The sequence below is a fragment of the Bicyclus anynana genome, chromosome 13 (genome assembly GCF_947172395.1).
Source record: "Bicyclus anynana chromosome 13, ilBicAnyn1.1, whole genome shotgun sequence".
In the NCBI taxonomy this organism is placed as follows: domain Eukaryota; kingdom Metazoa; phylum Arthropoda; class Insecta; order Lepidoptera; family Nymphalidae; genus Bicyclus; species Bicyclus anynana.
Genome location: NC_069095.1, coordinates 14,208,432 through 14,223,005, shown reverse-complemented (window position 1 = coordinate 14,223,005; position 14,574 = coordinate 14,208,432). Strand labels below are relative to the sequence as shown.

General features: G+C 42.8%; 1 protein-coding gene and 1 long non-coding RNA gene across 3 annotated transcripts; one reads left to right on the top strand and one right to left on the bottom strand.

The window, feature by feature from the left end:
- Positions 1-396: 396 nt before the first annotated feature.
- Positions 397-1,954, bottom strand: LOC128198699 (uncharacterized). The gene is made up of 3 exons (XR_008251401.1): positions 1,770-1,954; positions 1,393-1,494; positions 397-1,077 (listed from the first exon to the last, which is right to left on the bottom strand). It is a non-coding gene; the product is annotated as an uncharacterized LOC128198699 (long non-coding RNA).
- Positions 1,955-4,255: 2,301 nt separating this feature from the next.
- On the top strand, positions 4,256-10,054 carry LOC112044112 (spidroin-1-like). Of its 2 annotated transcripts, XM_052885209.1 has the most exons (5): positions 4,274-5,164; positions 5,233-5,419; positions 6,347-7,738; positions 7,800-7,941; positions 9,234-10,054. In XM_052885209.1, the coding sequence occupies exons 1-5, from the start codon at positions 5,101-5,103 to the stop codon at positions 10,026-10,028; spliced, it is 2,580 nt and encodes an 859-aa protein (XP_052741169.1). In that variant the 5' UTR covers positions 4,274-5,100; the 3' UTR covers positions 10,029-10,054. The 2 variants fall into 2 exon arrangements, with proteins under 2 accessions (XP_052741170.1, XP_052741169.1); XM_052885210.1 differs by lacking the exon at positions 5,233-5,419 and having other exon boundaries at positions 4,256-5,164.
- Positions 10,055-14,574: the final 4,520 nt, after the last annotated feature.

Below are 14,574 nucleotides of genomic sequence, written 5' to 3'. Positions count from 1 at the left end.
AATAGGCTAGTTGACAGTTTTTTTTATAAATGGTCTTAAATATTTGATTATCGTTCTACTAGATACATTTTTGGAGTTTACTCCTTAAGAATCGATTTTTTATATATAAGGCGCCCGGTATGAGAAAAATCCGAGGGGTAAAACCAACTGAACTAACGAAAAAGTGTCACGTTTTTGGTGCGCACCTTTAGTGCGCAACTTTCTAATTTAGCTGTGAGTGTATTGAGACGTACATAGGGTATGCTGTATAGGCGACTATACCTATATACTATATGTTATTGGGCTTGTTTGTTTAATGATTATATCATTGTAAGAGTAAAATATATAATGTGAAGTATATTATAAAGTCTATTAGTTATTTTACAATTCTATACATTTAGTCTTCTTTAACATAAGTATTACTAAAGCCCTACTCGATGTGCACTGTTTACCAACAAAAAAAAGTGTGTATGTTAAAAAAAACAAAAAGTTAGCTCGAAGCACGACTCAATACTCGCGCCTTATAAGTGAAAGGTGCGCAACCGAGGTGCAGCAGGCCGCGGCGTGCGCACCCGCCTACAGCGTGCACATGGGTGCGATGTGCAAGTTGTTGGTGGCACAGCGCACGGTGAAAGGTGCGCAGAATAGGTTGCGCACAAAAAACGTAACGCATGTCATTTCATAACTTATTGGAGTTTACTCCTTAACAATCGATTTTTCATTTATACCCCTCGGTACGTTTTTTGTGCGCAACCTATTCTGCGCACCTTTCACCGTACGTAGCCGCCATAGCGTGCACATGCCTAGCGCGTCCGCACGCACGTGCACGCTGTTGGCGGGCGCGCACGCAGCGCTGCACCTCGGTTGCGCACCTTTCACTTTTCAGGCGTTGCTATTGAAAAGAGTAAACTCCATTCGTGCGACGGAGCTGACACACTTTTTTTTTTTCATATGTTTTTGAGACGTTATTACAAGAAAAATTTAGTTTTTAAATATGTTTTTGACAATACGAGCCAAAACGTCCTTAATTGAACCAGCCGTTACTATTTGTACGTTTGGTGTACTGACTGACTGATAAGTAGATGCAACCATTATATCCTGCAAAAAACAAAATAATTATCGTTACTATAAACAACTATAGTATTCTGCCTAGAACTTTGTACAATACTTAATCAGCTTTTCCTTTTCATAGGTAATTATTTTTTAGGGTAACCCTGGACTTGAGTCCAGCCACTTGGCCAGAGGTAGTTAGAGTCGAAAATCTAGATCATAATAAAAAAATAAATTTAATAAGTCTTTAATTCTGTCGAGTCTACCTAAATGCCAACCAAATAAATAGACAAATGGCTATAGATTCCAATTAATAAATCATTATTAAAATACAATTATACCCGTATTAATTATTTTACTTACTTGTATTCCATTTTGGGAAACAGCATTGTCACGACTCTCTGATAACAGATTAAGATTCACTTCTTGCAAGGGTTGTCTTACTTGTTGCTCAGGTGATAAATTCTGCAATAGGTATTTTTTTATTCTTTGGTTATCTATTAAAATATTACTATAATTGCAACATTAGTATTTATATGAGTACATAAAGCAACCAACCAGCAAAATCTTTTTTCAAATTTGTGAATTATATCTTTCTCTTACACTATTGGACACATTAAAAAAAAAAATTATATAAATAAATGTTAAAATTAAAATTTGCTAGTATTCAGATATTTTAAAATGAGGGAATTCCTATATTATCACAAACAAGAATGATTACGATGAAAAAGGATTCTCACCGGGATAGATGGGCAGGCATTGTCTTTGAGGCGCAGAAGGCGTAATGTAAAATTAATGTGATCCTTCTTAAAATGATCACTACAATATATGTAGCTGTATCGTGATGGAAATCAGGCCTGTTAATGCTGTTTAGCCATTTTTGTCTTAAATCATGATTTTTTGGAAAAAATAAAATAAAAAATATAAAATATAACTATACTTATAGAACATAAAATAATTTATTAATTTATACGTTTTCGCTTATTTCGATGATATAGCGAAACAAATCAATTGTTCACTATTCATCGATATTGTAAACAATACTTTCCCAACACTACGACCTACCAAAACTCGTGAAATAATTCAATTCTTTAAAGGATTGCCCATAAAACCACGTATTGTAAAGCTTTGAATTAGGCAATGGGCCTAATTAAAAAAAAAAACACCTACATGAACAGAAAAATCAAAGATTTTAATACTTGTGAAATGAATTTCCCGCTAGATTTGTTTGGGTTTTGCTGGTGCAGGCAACAACTGCGCACTTCACCATTGTACAATATTTAATTTATTTTGCGATTCACAAGCTTATTGGTTATTATTTCCGGAATATTTCGAATACCGTTACACCGGAACCACAACAATAGCCATTATTGGTCACTAAAAACAAAAGATAATTTGGTCACAACTGACATAATTGATGTTGTCATGTAAAATATGTCTAACCTCTTTACGCAATGGCTAAAAAAATATCTATCTCGCTCCATTAAGGTAGCTTTCTTTAAGTTAGAGAGGTTACGAAAAAATAAATACTTGACCAAATTTGACGTAAATGCCACAGGTCCATATATATAGGGGAACAAAAGATAATACACTGATAATGACATCCTGTAGCTCAATTGCGAAATGCCGATTTCAAATCGTTAGGTTAAACCTTGGGCCTAATTGTCTAACGGAGTTCATTGATCGTAAAGTTTATACGATCGGCTACGATCAACGATCAATCGTAACTTAGACCAGTTAAAGGTTTTAACAGATATAGACAGACACAAACTCGCGAAACGAAAATCATAATTTGACGTTGACAGGATGTATTAGCCTTTGACACCTTTAAATAATTATCTATGTCTTAGACCATTAAATAGTCTAAGCCACAGACCACAAATGAAGATCGCTTAGACTATCCACAGAATATATACCTACATAGAATATCTACGATTCTTGATCGATTTTTGCTATTTCGTCAAAAAAATCGATTCTGAAGAAGAATTGTTCTGTTCTAATAGGAATGGACATTAAAAAAATACATCGATGTTTTTTTCGATGTAATGCATCGTTTGGTTACATCGATAGTAATCCAATGTATTGAGAAATACATCGATGTTTCTTAAACATCGATTGTTTTAGGTTAGACATTAATTAAAACAAAAACATGTATTAAGAAAATCAGAAAACATATGTATTAAAATTTAAAATCACAGAGCCAACACATTTTTCGTCTGAAATGCCGACTTATGACAATAAAAACGCACAGGCAGCGTACAAAAGTTGTTCTACAATCCTATAATAGCAGATTTTCCGTGATAATCCGTGTCTTTAAAATATTTTTTGCACAAACTTGAATGAACTGTTGATACAAAGATTATAATTTTTGTAGCTCTTTCTCACTTTCTTTTTTTCAATGCTGGGGCTTTTGGAAAAAGATGATTACCACGATTAAAACAGCCTGGTACTTAACACAGTGGCATATTAGAAAAAACCTATTATTTCTGATTGAGAATCACGATGATGTATATATACGCAGTGTGGATCCCCATTTGCGATGATAAATACGCAGTGTGGATCCCCATTTGCGTATTCGATGTATCGAATGAAAAACATCGATATATATTCGATGTTGAAGTATTAACAATACATCGGTTCAATACGATGCATCGATACAATACATCGAGTGTTTTTAAAACATCGATGTATATCGTCCACTCCTAGTATCTAATCTAATATTCAAAGAGTATAATAAGTATATGGGAAAAGAGAGCCCTCTTGAAGATTTTCGGTGGCTTAAATTGAAGCGCCAACTGCGGTTTGGAGTAAACTTATAGGTACTACTAAAACAGCGGCAATTTTATTTAAATGGAGATTTTTAATCGAGGTTTAATAAAACTCAAAAAATATTAAAAAAAACGAATTGAGAAAAACAAATAAAAAAAACAAAAAAAAAATATATTGTGATGTAATCCATTCCCCACCCAGGCTCGAACCCACGACTATTCCTAATCATACGTAACTTTGTTAGAATCCGTTCGACCATGTTCACCACTGGACCAGATGACAGTTCATGGCCACGTTGAAATTAATATACGCTTATTTTGTTATACCCATTAACTTACAATCGCAACCAACACAATTTAATTCATGATCATACTGTAAAAACTGTTTAAGTAATATTCACGGGCAATCGGACAAAACTGAGGAGTCAAAATATTTTTATTTGAAAAAATAATTGCAGAATAAATATAGAAAAGTATATGAAGTCGTAACTAATTTGCAGACATTATTTGCTATCAAACGCATTAAGGACTGGAAAATGGCTTGGAAGAAAAACGCCACTGCTCCATGTTTTGCCTCCCCATGAACATACTATAAATATTTTGTTCCCGGAAATAATATAAAGATTATTACTTCATATCATCTTAGCCATTTAGTTAATATTGTTGCGTAGTTGCCATTTGTTACTTAAAAACTAACCAAACACTCTATGTTAACTTATGCGTCACATATTTTATTAAATGAAGAAGTTTGATTTGCAAAACTATTTAAATATATATTTCATGTAGTGGTCTATGAGATTATTACAGAGTTACTATTTTTTTCATTATCGTTAAAATTATTAAATATTACGAAATGGTTGCAAATATTGATACTGGGCACACTAAGATTAGCGATGGAATTGCTGCCATCTGTTGAGATATTTTTACCAACTTAGTCGAAAAGTTGTTTCACTACTAGATCTAGATGGCCTGTAAGTCAACAAATTGCTCAGAATGTATGGAACTGTCCCCCCCCTGACTAATATTCTGTCTGTGGTGTTTGTGTTGTGAACTTGTGACCAAAACAAACCAAAAAACTAAAATAAATAATAGGCAAAACCTCAGAACCCAAACGACCCAAACCAAAGTAATATGATTAAATGTTGCCCAAAACTTAGAGAAAACAATCATTTTAGTTTCTAGATATCTGTAAAAACGATGTTGTAAATGATTTTATAGATGTAAATTTTAAAATAATTTTCCAAATTAACTTCTATGTAAATAATTTAAATCAGTTAAACCGTGACAAGCGAGTACAAATAAAATGGCACTGTTTCCTGCGTACGTCTTCTCCGACGATGAAGGCGAACTGGTCGAGGGAGAGTCGAGTAAGTATCGGTCGAATCACGGTCGGCCGCGCCACCAGCTCATCGGCTCACCGGCGCATCGCCTGCAGGTCGTGCGTCATGCGAGCGCTCGGAGGCGCAGCTGCTGGCGAGCGATGGCGACGGCGACGGCGACGAGTTGCCGGCGGCGCCCGAGCGGCGGCCGGCGGCGCCCGAGCACCCAGACTTCTACGTGGACCGCGCGCTAGACCGCGGCAACCTGCGCGTGTCGACGCTGTACTACCCCGGCCGCCCCGAGTGAGTGCTGTCCTCACCTCAGTCACAAAAATTTTCGTTTTTTTTTTCATTTAAAATCAAATCTTCAGTTTCTTATTACTTTCTTATTAAGAATATAAACATTTATCTTTATCTAGCTCTATTGGATGAAATTCTTAAGATAAACATTTAAAAAAATATATCCAATACCACTCTGTCACCATTTCATTTCTTAAGACAAAAAACTATTTAATATTGTGAAAGTTGTCCAATAAAATTACTTGAAAATCTAGTGAACATCTTTATTGTTAAATATGTAATACTAGAAGACATTATTTTTGTAAATATTACAAATAAAGTAGTTGGTACATTACTACATTATGTAACAGAGCAGTCGCTGAATAAATACACACCTCGTCTTATTGTTTGTGAGCAAGCGACGGCAGCGCAGGGGCGTGGGAGCACATAGTGTGGCTCCGGGGTGGAGGGAGACTATTTTCTTGTCTAGTGACCAAGGACAAAATTGCTAACGCACATTATTTCTATATATACTAATATACTAATATTATAAAGAGGAAAACTTTGTTTGTATGTTTGTTTGTTTGTTTGTTTGATTGTAATGAATAGGCTCAAAAACTACTGGACTGATTTAAAAAATTCTTTCATCATTCGAAAGCTACATTATCTACAAGTAACATAGGCTAAAAAAATAGGGTTCTGTAAGATATTTGGGTTTTTAAGACACAAGGTGTAAAAAATCAACCAGAAAGTTTATTTTCCGAACGCTGCCTAAACTATAAAAGATAGAACCATAAAATGTTCTAATTAATTGTAGATCTTGAAAGTTACCGAGGCCATATGCAGGTCGAGCCAAAGGCGAGAGCTATAGTGACGAATTAGTGGCTGTAATTACCACGTCAATCTGTTACATCAATGTAAGACCAGCAGACGACGATCGTACTCGCACAGGTACGCCTGCGCCGCCCCGCGCGCCCGCGCCCCGCGCCCCGCGCGCGCCCCGCGCTACTTCGCCAGCCGCGCGCCCGACGCGCCCGACGCGCCCGCGCTCGCCGCGCGCGTCGCCGCCTTCCGCCGCCTGCTGGCCGACGCGCCCGCCGACGCCGCGCTGTGGGAGAGCTTCGTGGACTTCCAGGAGGCCTGCGGCGGCTTCGACGCCGCGCTCGCCGCAGCCGAGCAGGCCGCCGAGCGCCTGCCGCGCAGCGCCCGCCTGCGCGCGCGCCTGCTGCACGCCCTGCGCCGCGCGCTGCCGCCGCACGCCGCGCTCGAGCGCCTGCGCGCGCTGCTGGCCGCCGAGCGCAGCCCGCGCGCGCGCGCCGACCTCTGGTGCGCCGTGCTGCGCGCGCTAGCGGCGGCGCCCGGCGGCGACGCGGCGCAGCTTGGCGCGGCGGCGGCCGCGGCGCTGGCGGACACGCGCGCGCTGCCCGCCGCCTACCCGCGCCTGCTGCACGCGCTGGGCGAGCTGCTGCAGGCGGCCGGCCTGTCCGAGCTGGTGGTGCTTCTCGTCGAGCTCGCGGTCGCCATGAACTTCGCGCCGACGGCCGCCGCGCCCTTCCCGCCGCCCGCGCCGCCCGGCGAGCCCGAACGCGCGGAGGCGCAGCTGCGCGCGCGCGAGGCGGCGGCGCTGGCGAGCGGGCTGCCGCAGGCCGCCGTGTGGGTGCGCGTGGAGCGGCTGCGCGCCGCCGCGCACTGGCGGGCACCGGGCGCGCGCGACGCCGCCGACCCGCAGCGCTCGCCGGCGCCGCACGACGTGGCCGACCTGCTGCGGCCGGCCGGCGCGCCCGCCGACGCGCTGCGGCTGGCCGCGCGCCTGCTGCTGCTGGCCAAGGTGCCGCCGCTGCCCGGCACGGAGAGCGCGGCGCGCTGGGCGGGCGGCGCGGCGCACGACGCGACGGCGCTGCTGCCGCTGCTGGCGGCGGCGGGCGCGCTGCCGGCGGCGCACGGCGCGCGCGTGGAGCCGGCGGCGGCGCGGCGCGCGCTGCTGCTGCTGCAGGATCCGCCGCACTACTTCGACGACGAGGCGGGATACCTGCGCTGGGTGGAGGCGCTGTGGGACGCGCTGGGCGCGCGGCTGCGCGGGGAGGCGGCGCTGGCGCTGGTGTGCTGGCGCGTGCGCTGGCTGGGCGCGCTGGCGCCGCTGGCGGGCCCCGCGGAGGCGGCGCGGCTGCAGGCGCGCGCGCGGGCGCTGCTGCGCGCGGCGGAGCACCCGCTGCCCTACGCGGAGTTCGCGCGGCTGGAGCTGGGCGTGGCGGGGCCGGAGCGCGCGGCGCGCGTGGCGGCGGGCGCGCTGCGCGCGGCGCTGCAGCGCGGGCTGCCGGCGCCGCAGGTGCTGTACATCGCGCGGTGAGTGTGCGGCAGGCGCCGGCGCCGCCGGTGTGCCCCGCTCTGACCGCTCGGTGCGCAGGTCGCTGGCGGAGGTGAGCGCGGCGGGCGCGCAGCTGAGCGCGGCGGGCGCGTGCGCGCTGGTGAGCGCCGTGCTGCGCCGCGCGCCGCCCGCTCCGCTGGTCGCGCCGCCGCCCGCCGAGCTGGACGCCGCGCTGCAGGAGGTGAGTGACTTCATGTTATTTGAACAAGAATGTCGACCCGCTGAAACCAGGAATGATGAACCTCGACGGCGTATTTCCCTCTTTTTGGAAAGTAGGATTAATTATACCAGTTTTCAAAGAGGGAGATAGACGAGATGTTACGAAGTATCGGCCGATTTCGAAGCTTCCTATATTCGCTAAAGTATTTAAGTCATTGGTATGTGCTCATACAAATTGGCATATGAAATCTATTCTATCTAGTAAACAACATGGATTTTACAAATTCATATCCACATTGTCTGATCCGGTAACATATGTTGACTATCTCTACTCCCGTAGACAGAAACATACGAGTAGATAGTCTATACACGGATTTCTCCAAAGCTTTTGATTTAGTAGATCATAATGTTCTTATTAATAAACTAAACATCCTAATGTAATGCACATCGACATGCATTCATTCATTAGCCAATCGAAATGCTCAATTTTAAATAAAGTAGAAAGCTTTTTGCCTCAGAGCATCAAATATCAAAAAAGGTCGAAAGGTACTTTCGACGATTTAAGGCGTTCTATTGAATAATGATTTAAGATACCTATAAATTATATGAAACTATTATTTGATAAAATCTATTATATTTTTATAGACAGGTATTAATCAACATTTTTATATTAAAATCTTTACTTAGTATTTGTACTATCGTAGACAACATTTCTAGGGTATGCAGTGCATTTATGCCTCTATGAAGTGCACGCCCCTGCATATGCGAGTAGTGTTAGGAGGATTTGAATCATCAAAGACTTATAAGGCTTACTCTGGTGTCCCTCAGGGATCCGTACTTGGACCGATACTTTTTATTTTTTTTATTAATGACATTGTAAACTGTTTTATAAATTCTGAAGTCAAAAAGGTCTACAGATAGCTGACTTGTTTTGAATTGACTATCGACAACAACGGCTAATGTACGTCTGCAGAATAAATAAATATTGTAAAGAATTATAATGGAATTATCTCGACTTACGATAGCGCCAGCGATAGCTTGCACGTCGTGGCTCAATCGTATCTGGTAATAAAAATCCACCCTGTTTGTAGGTATTGATTGTCTACAATTACCAAATACACAATGTAGGGATTAGTGTTGTAGGCATGACAATGTTTTTTTTTTTATTACAATATTTATTTATTCTAATTATAATAAGGTAAGTTTCACGTTTTTGGCAATAGAGAATTCAAAACACTTGTAATGGTTTGATAAACCAGAAGCCCGAAAGTTTAAAGCGAATGAATGTTGGAGCGATCGACCGATTCGTGACAGTGCGAGCGGCAGTGCGACGCCATCGAGGCGGCGCTCGGCGCGGGCGCGGGCGCGGACGCGGACGAGGACGAGGAGGAGGACGTGGCGGCGCTGCTGCTGCCGGCGGCGGGCGAGTGGGCGCGCGCGCGGGCGCTGCTGGCGGCGCCGCTGCGGCGCGAGCGGCTGCTGCGGCGCGTGCGCGCGGCGGCGGGCGCGGCCGGCGCGGCGGCGCGCTACTGGGAGGAGGGCGGCGAGGCGCTGGCGGCGGCGGCGGCGCGCGAGGGCGGCGCGGGCGCGGCGGCGCGCGCGCTGCTGCCGCAGTTCCCGCGCAACGCGCGACTGGCGCTGGAGAGCGCGGGCGCGCCGCTCTGGGCGTGGCGCGCGGACGGCGCGGGCGAGCGGCTGCGCGCGCTGACGCCGCGCGGCGACGTGGCGGCGCTAGGCGCGCTGCTGGCGCCGCTGGCGCGCGCGCAAGCGGCGGACTGGGCGCCGGCGGAGGCGGAGCGGCTGGCGCGCGCGGCGCGGCGCGCGGGCGGCGAGGGCGCGCTGGCGTGGGCGCTGCGCCTGGAGGCGGAGGCGCGCGCGCCGCGACCGCGGCTGCCGGCGGCGCTGTGGGCGGCGCTGGACGCGGTGCCGTTCGCCAAGTGGCTGCACGTGCGCGGCGCGGCGTGGTGCGGCGGCGAAGCGGGCGCGCTGGCCGACGCGCTGCTGGAGCGCCAGCTGCGCCTGCACGCGCTGCCCGAGGAGCTGCGCCCGCCGCCCGCCGCCGCCGCCCCCGCCGACGCCCCCGCCGACGCCGAGCACCATCACCGATGACCCAATAAACTATTGTTTGACTTAAACACCTTTTTATTTCTTAACCTGTTTGACAGAACGTTACACATGACGTGAGACGGCACTGTAGCGTGTGTCGAGCGAGTCGTCACGTGTCGTCGTCCTGGGAGTCCCTCAGGCTGTTGTGTCCGGGTGTTCTCACTTTGCTTTAGCTAACATATTCGTTCGTAACACTCCCGATGGTTCACGCGGGCCGGGAGGGGGGCAGCGATGCCCCGCGTGCTCGGCTACACATCCGCGCAGTCCTTTCCCCGTCGCCCGCATATCACGAGAGTCGTCAACGAACTAGCCAACAACGCTATGCCGGCGCACACTTACAGACATAATCAAGTATGGCCTCTTCGGTATGGCCTTACAGGTACGACCCTGCGTCAGTTCTTGAAAATAGCAGTGCATTGTTATTATATATACAGGGTGCCCCGTAATAAATGGATAATACGCAAATGGTAGATACACCACCTAATCTAAAACTAATTTAAATAATTTTCCAAAATCCCTAGGGTGTCCCAAGTTATATTTTTTTCGGACTTTTTAAAATTTTTTTCAATGCTGTAGTAGCTGTTGTAATTAAAATTTTAAAAATCTGATTTTTGTTAAACATTGCGGATTAAATTGCCAATGTACTCTTGTACTATTTTTATAAATAATGTTTTATTTGTTTTGAAGAAGACGCTTTGAATGCAATAATTATTTATCGTTCAATATGATGACAAGATTAAAAAAATTGTACTGTAAAAAAATGTATGGAGCTGAAGTGTACTATTATTTTAAAAACTTGTACTCTTATCGAGGATTGTAAATTGGTATAAAACTTGTGTGTATTATTTGTAGTTCCAAAGTGGCTGGTAAAAATTTATTTGTTATTTTTTATTAGGTGTTGATTTAGGTATTACAATTGATCAAAAACTAAGTTTTATCCTGCAAATAGACAACATATGCAGAAGCTTCAAAAAAATCATAAAAATGTTATTTTTATCTATCTATCTATTACTTTGTATATTATGTTTATTTTATTTTAGTTTAATTCTGTTCATTTACGTCATGAACAGAATTAAACTAAAATAAAATGTTTTGTATGTGATAGACCCATATCTATATTTATAAACGCAAATCTAAATCAGTTTTTTCTTAATTAGTCTAATTAACCTATTTATTATTCTTGTAATTTTAGAATTTAAACTATCGTGAGTGTTATTCATATTAAATGATTATGAAACACGGCTAAAACTCACGTGATATTACGTCGGAGTATGCCCGACTAGTTTAGCGGCGGTTTGGATCGTGCCGCGATGCAAGAACCAGCTCATGACTAAGGGCCCCGTATGGGTTCGAAACTAGTCGGGCATACTCCGACGTAATATCACGTGAGTTTTAGCCGTGTTTCATAATCAATTAATATTCTTGTAATGTTTCTATTCAAGTACTATACGCATGTTGAGGCAACCTATCAGTGGGTCTATGACACTTGTAAAACTCAATTTTAATTGTCATTTGTCATAACTTGTTGCTACCCTATAAAATGAATAAATAAAAAATAGCAGCGTTTTACCTGAAATAAAACGCATATTAAAATACTTACCTCACTGGAAGCTTTATATTGAGAGTAGCATTTCCGTTTCCGTCGATTTCATACCAGTTTTCGTACTTTTATTGACGTCACGTCGGGCTATGTGGCGCCACCTGGCGGTGTCGGGCTCGGGAAGTTTCGTAAATCGCTGAGCGCGACTTTAGCTCATTGGCTCAATATATCACCAGGCAGGAATTACTTAAAGCTTCCAGTGAGGTAAGTATTTTAATATGCGTTTTATTTCAGGTAAAACGCTGCTATTAAAATATTGACCGTAACTGGAAGCTTTATATTGAGAGCCTGTTTGTTTTCGCCTGGTGACGCCACATTATGGTATTATTTCGCCAATGTGATTATTAAAATAAAACTTTTTATAACAATATTATCTCTAATTCGATTAGGCTTTATTTAGAGAACAAGCTAGTAACGAAGTTTGACTTACTGTGTCTGTGCATAATACAATATTCCATTTTGTTGGAATGTAGCAAAAATACATGTCTACGGTACAATGGTAGCCAGTAATAAGTATCTATTGTCTGTGGATATTATTTATTCAAACTGTCAACTCTTTGACATTCAAGTGTCATAATATGTCATCAGCCATTTACTATATTTTACAAATATTAATAAATAAAACAGTTAGCAGTGCTTAACGTGTTTTCGTTCATCTCGCGACTCCAACTCTCAAAACATTCAAAAATAATCAATGAACTAAAAACATACTATACATTTTTTGGATTGGAGTTCAATACTTTTAATTTTAGGGATTTCATCATATAATTGATATTTCACACTAAATTATTTAGGAAAAAGACTGCTGACCGATATAGTCGTTATGAAGATTTCTTACGTGACGTCTTTACTCATTCTGCTATAACCATATGCGAGGCGGTTTTTTAAAAAAAAAATTATTACTAATATTAATTCTTGCTGCATTTAGTCGTAGTGGATAGTTATTTTATTTAATAATGAAATAGACTTATTATTTCCTAAAGAAAAATTATGATAGTGATTATTTTATTTACAAATAATTTCCAGCCAGAGTAAATACTTCTATCGGTTTTTGAGCCAAATTGCGGCCAAAATTAAATAAAATCATCAGATTTTATACTATGTTATCCCTATAATAAGTAATGTTAGGTCATATACACGTCTTTCAGAGTGTACCTACAAAGATATAACTATTGAAAAAATAACTTATTAAGAAGTTACTGACATTCCAAACTGGTGGCATGGAATTTTTAGGCTTTCTTAACAATTTGGCATGAATTTAAGGATATGCTTTACAAAGTTATTGATCTCTTAAGTAGGTTACTTGAAGATTCAAGAAACTTAAACTGAGTCAGTTCTTAGACATTAGGTCATATAATGTACTAAAACTTTTACTTTTAGACAAACACTACACAAGCCGATTTTTAAGTTTTGACAGGAAATTAAAAATAATTTCAGGTTTTCCCATATTTCTTGAAGACTACCTCTAACAGTTTTGTAACTGCTAAGTCCGTTGTCGTGATTATAATAAATTTGTCTTCATCCTATAGAATTATCGGTACTGCTAGCACTCGGAATCTGAGATCCAAATGACATAAGACTTACTCTTATCAAGGCTATTAAATATATTCCTGTCAACCGATTCTGATGATTCTCTGAGAATCAGTGTAAGTGGTGGCGATACCATAAAGCAAGTGGGAAATTCCCTATACACACTGTACACATCGTATAAAACAACTTGAGCGTAAGTTACATCTCGGGATACGTACAAGTAATCATGGACTACGTGTACCTTATTTAATGAGTCAGATCAGAAAAGATAAGTCACCGACATACCCTATTTCACAATCACTTTTTCTATGCTACCGTAATGAAAGCGCCAAGTATGGAAGATGGCGATGTTGTATAACAAGTGATTTGCATGCTTGTTGTTCCTGCCGCGTATACTATTGTGTACTGTTGTGAACTTAGTGATAGTCTAATTAAGGTTATTAGACATAAAGATCTTGCAATTTTAACTGTTATATTCTATATTTAAACTCATCTCTCTTTTCCTCCGTAATATGTAACGGCAGTCATTTTGTCCTATTGAATGTTGCTTAGGAGGTGAGTTTGATTCTAGGGGCATATACGAGTAGTATGACATACATTTCCTTTTTATTGGAATGCAGTACCTATTCCTCTCGTGACCATGAATACCTCAGAGGGTGAATGTTTAGTAACGCTGCCCAAGCGTGGTCAAAGGCATCTGCTACTAACAAAAACACTGGCTGAGGGTGTCAGTGAAGTAAGGTCATTCATTCATTCAATGGTAACGGGCAAGTTTTCGATATAGTCTACATCTACGCTTCGTATTATTTTCTTAGTAAATGATAAAATTGTCGATTCTTAATTCTACATATCTCTTACAAAACATGCTGCGAATTCGATAGCATTGAGAAAGTATTTGAGAAAGAGACATGCATAGTTCAAATGACAAGGAAGTAATGTCCAACAATTCCCTGTATACAAAACATAGGAAGCACCTTTGGGATTTTATTACATACACATGCAAGTAGGCTTGTGTCTATTCTTCAAACTGAGTTTTTGATGCTGTGCGTATTTAGCAAGTGGAAATGAGGTTAAATATTGGTTCGGCTTCAGTATTAACAACAGAGCATGGTGCTTTTATGATCCTTTGTATTTCATTAAGTAGACAATTGTTGATATTTCTTCCAAAACAGGAGTGTGGAACGATATTCCATATAGATTAAGAAAAACACGAGGTTATTCGAGAGAACGGTAGGAGATAACCTCAGATTAACCTCTGTACGTTTCTGGTGCCACCATTTTCTCCCACTGAAAAAGGTGGTGAAAAAGGTAGCTAAAAAGACCGCTTGAAATGAAGTCTATCTCAAAATACTTTAGGTTTTCTGGATGCATTAAACTTTAAAGCATACATAATACCCTTGATAGGCCTCGAGCCCCTGA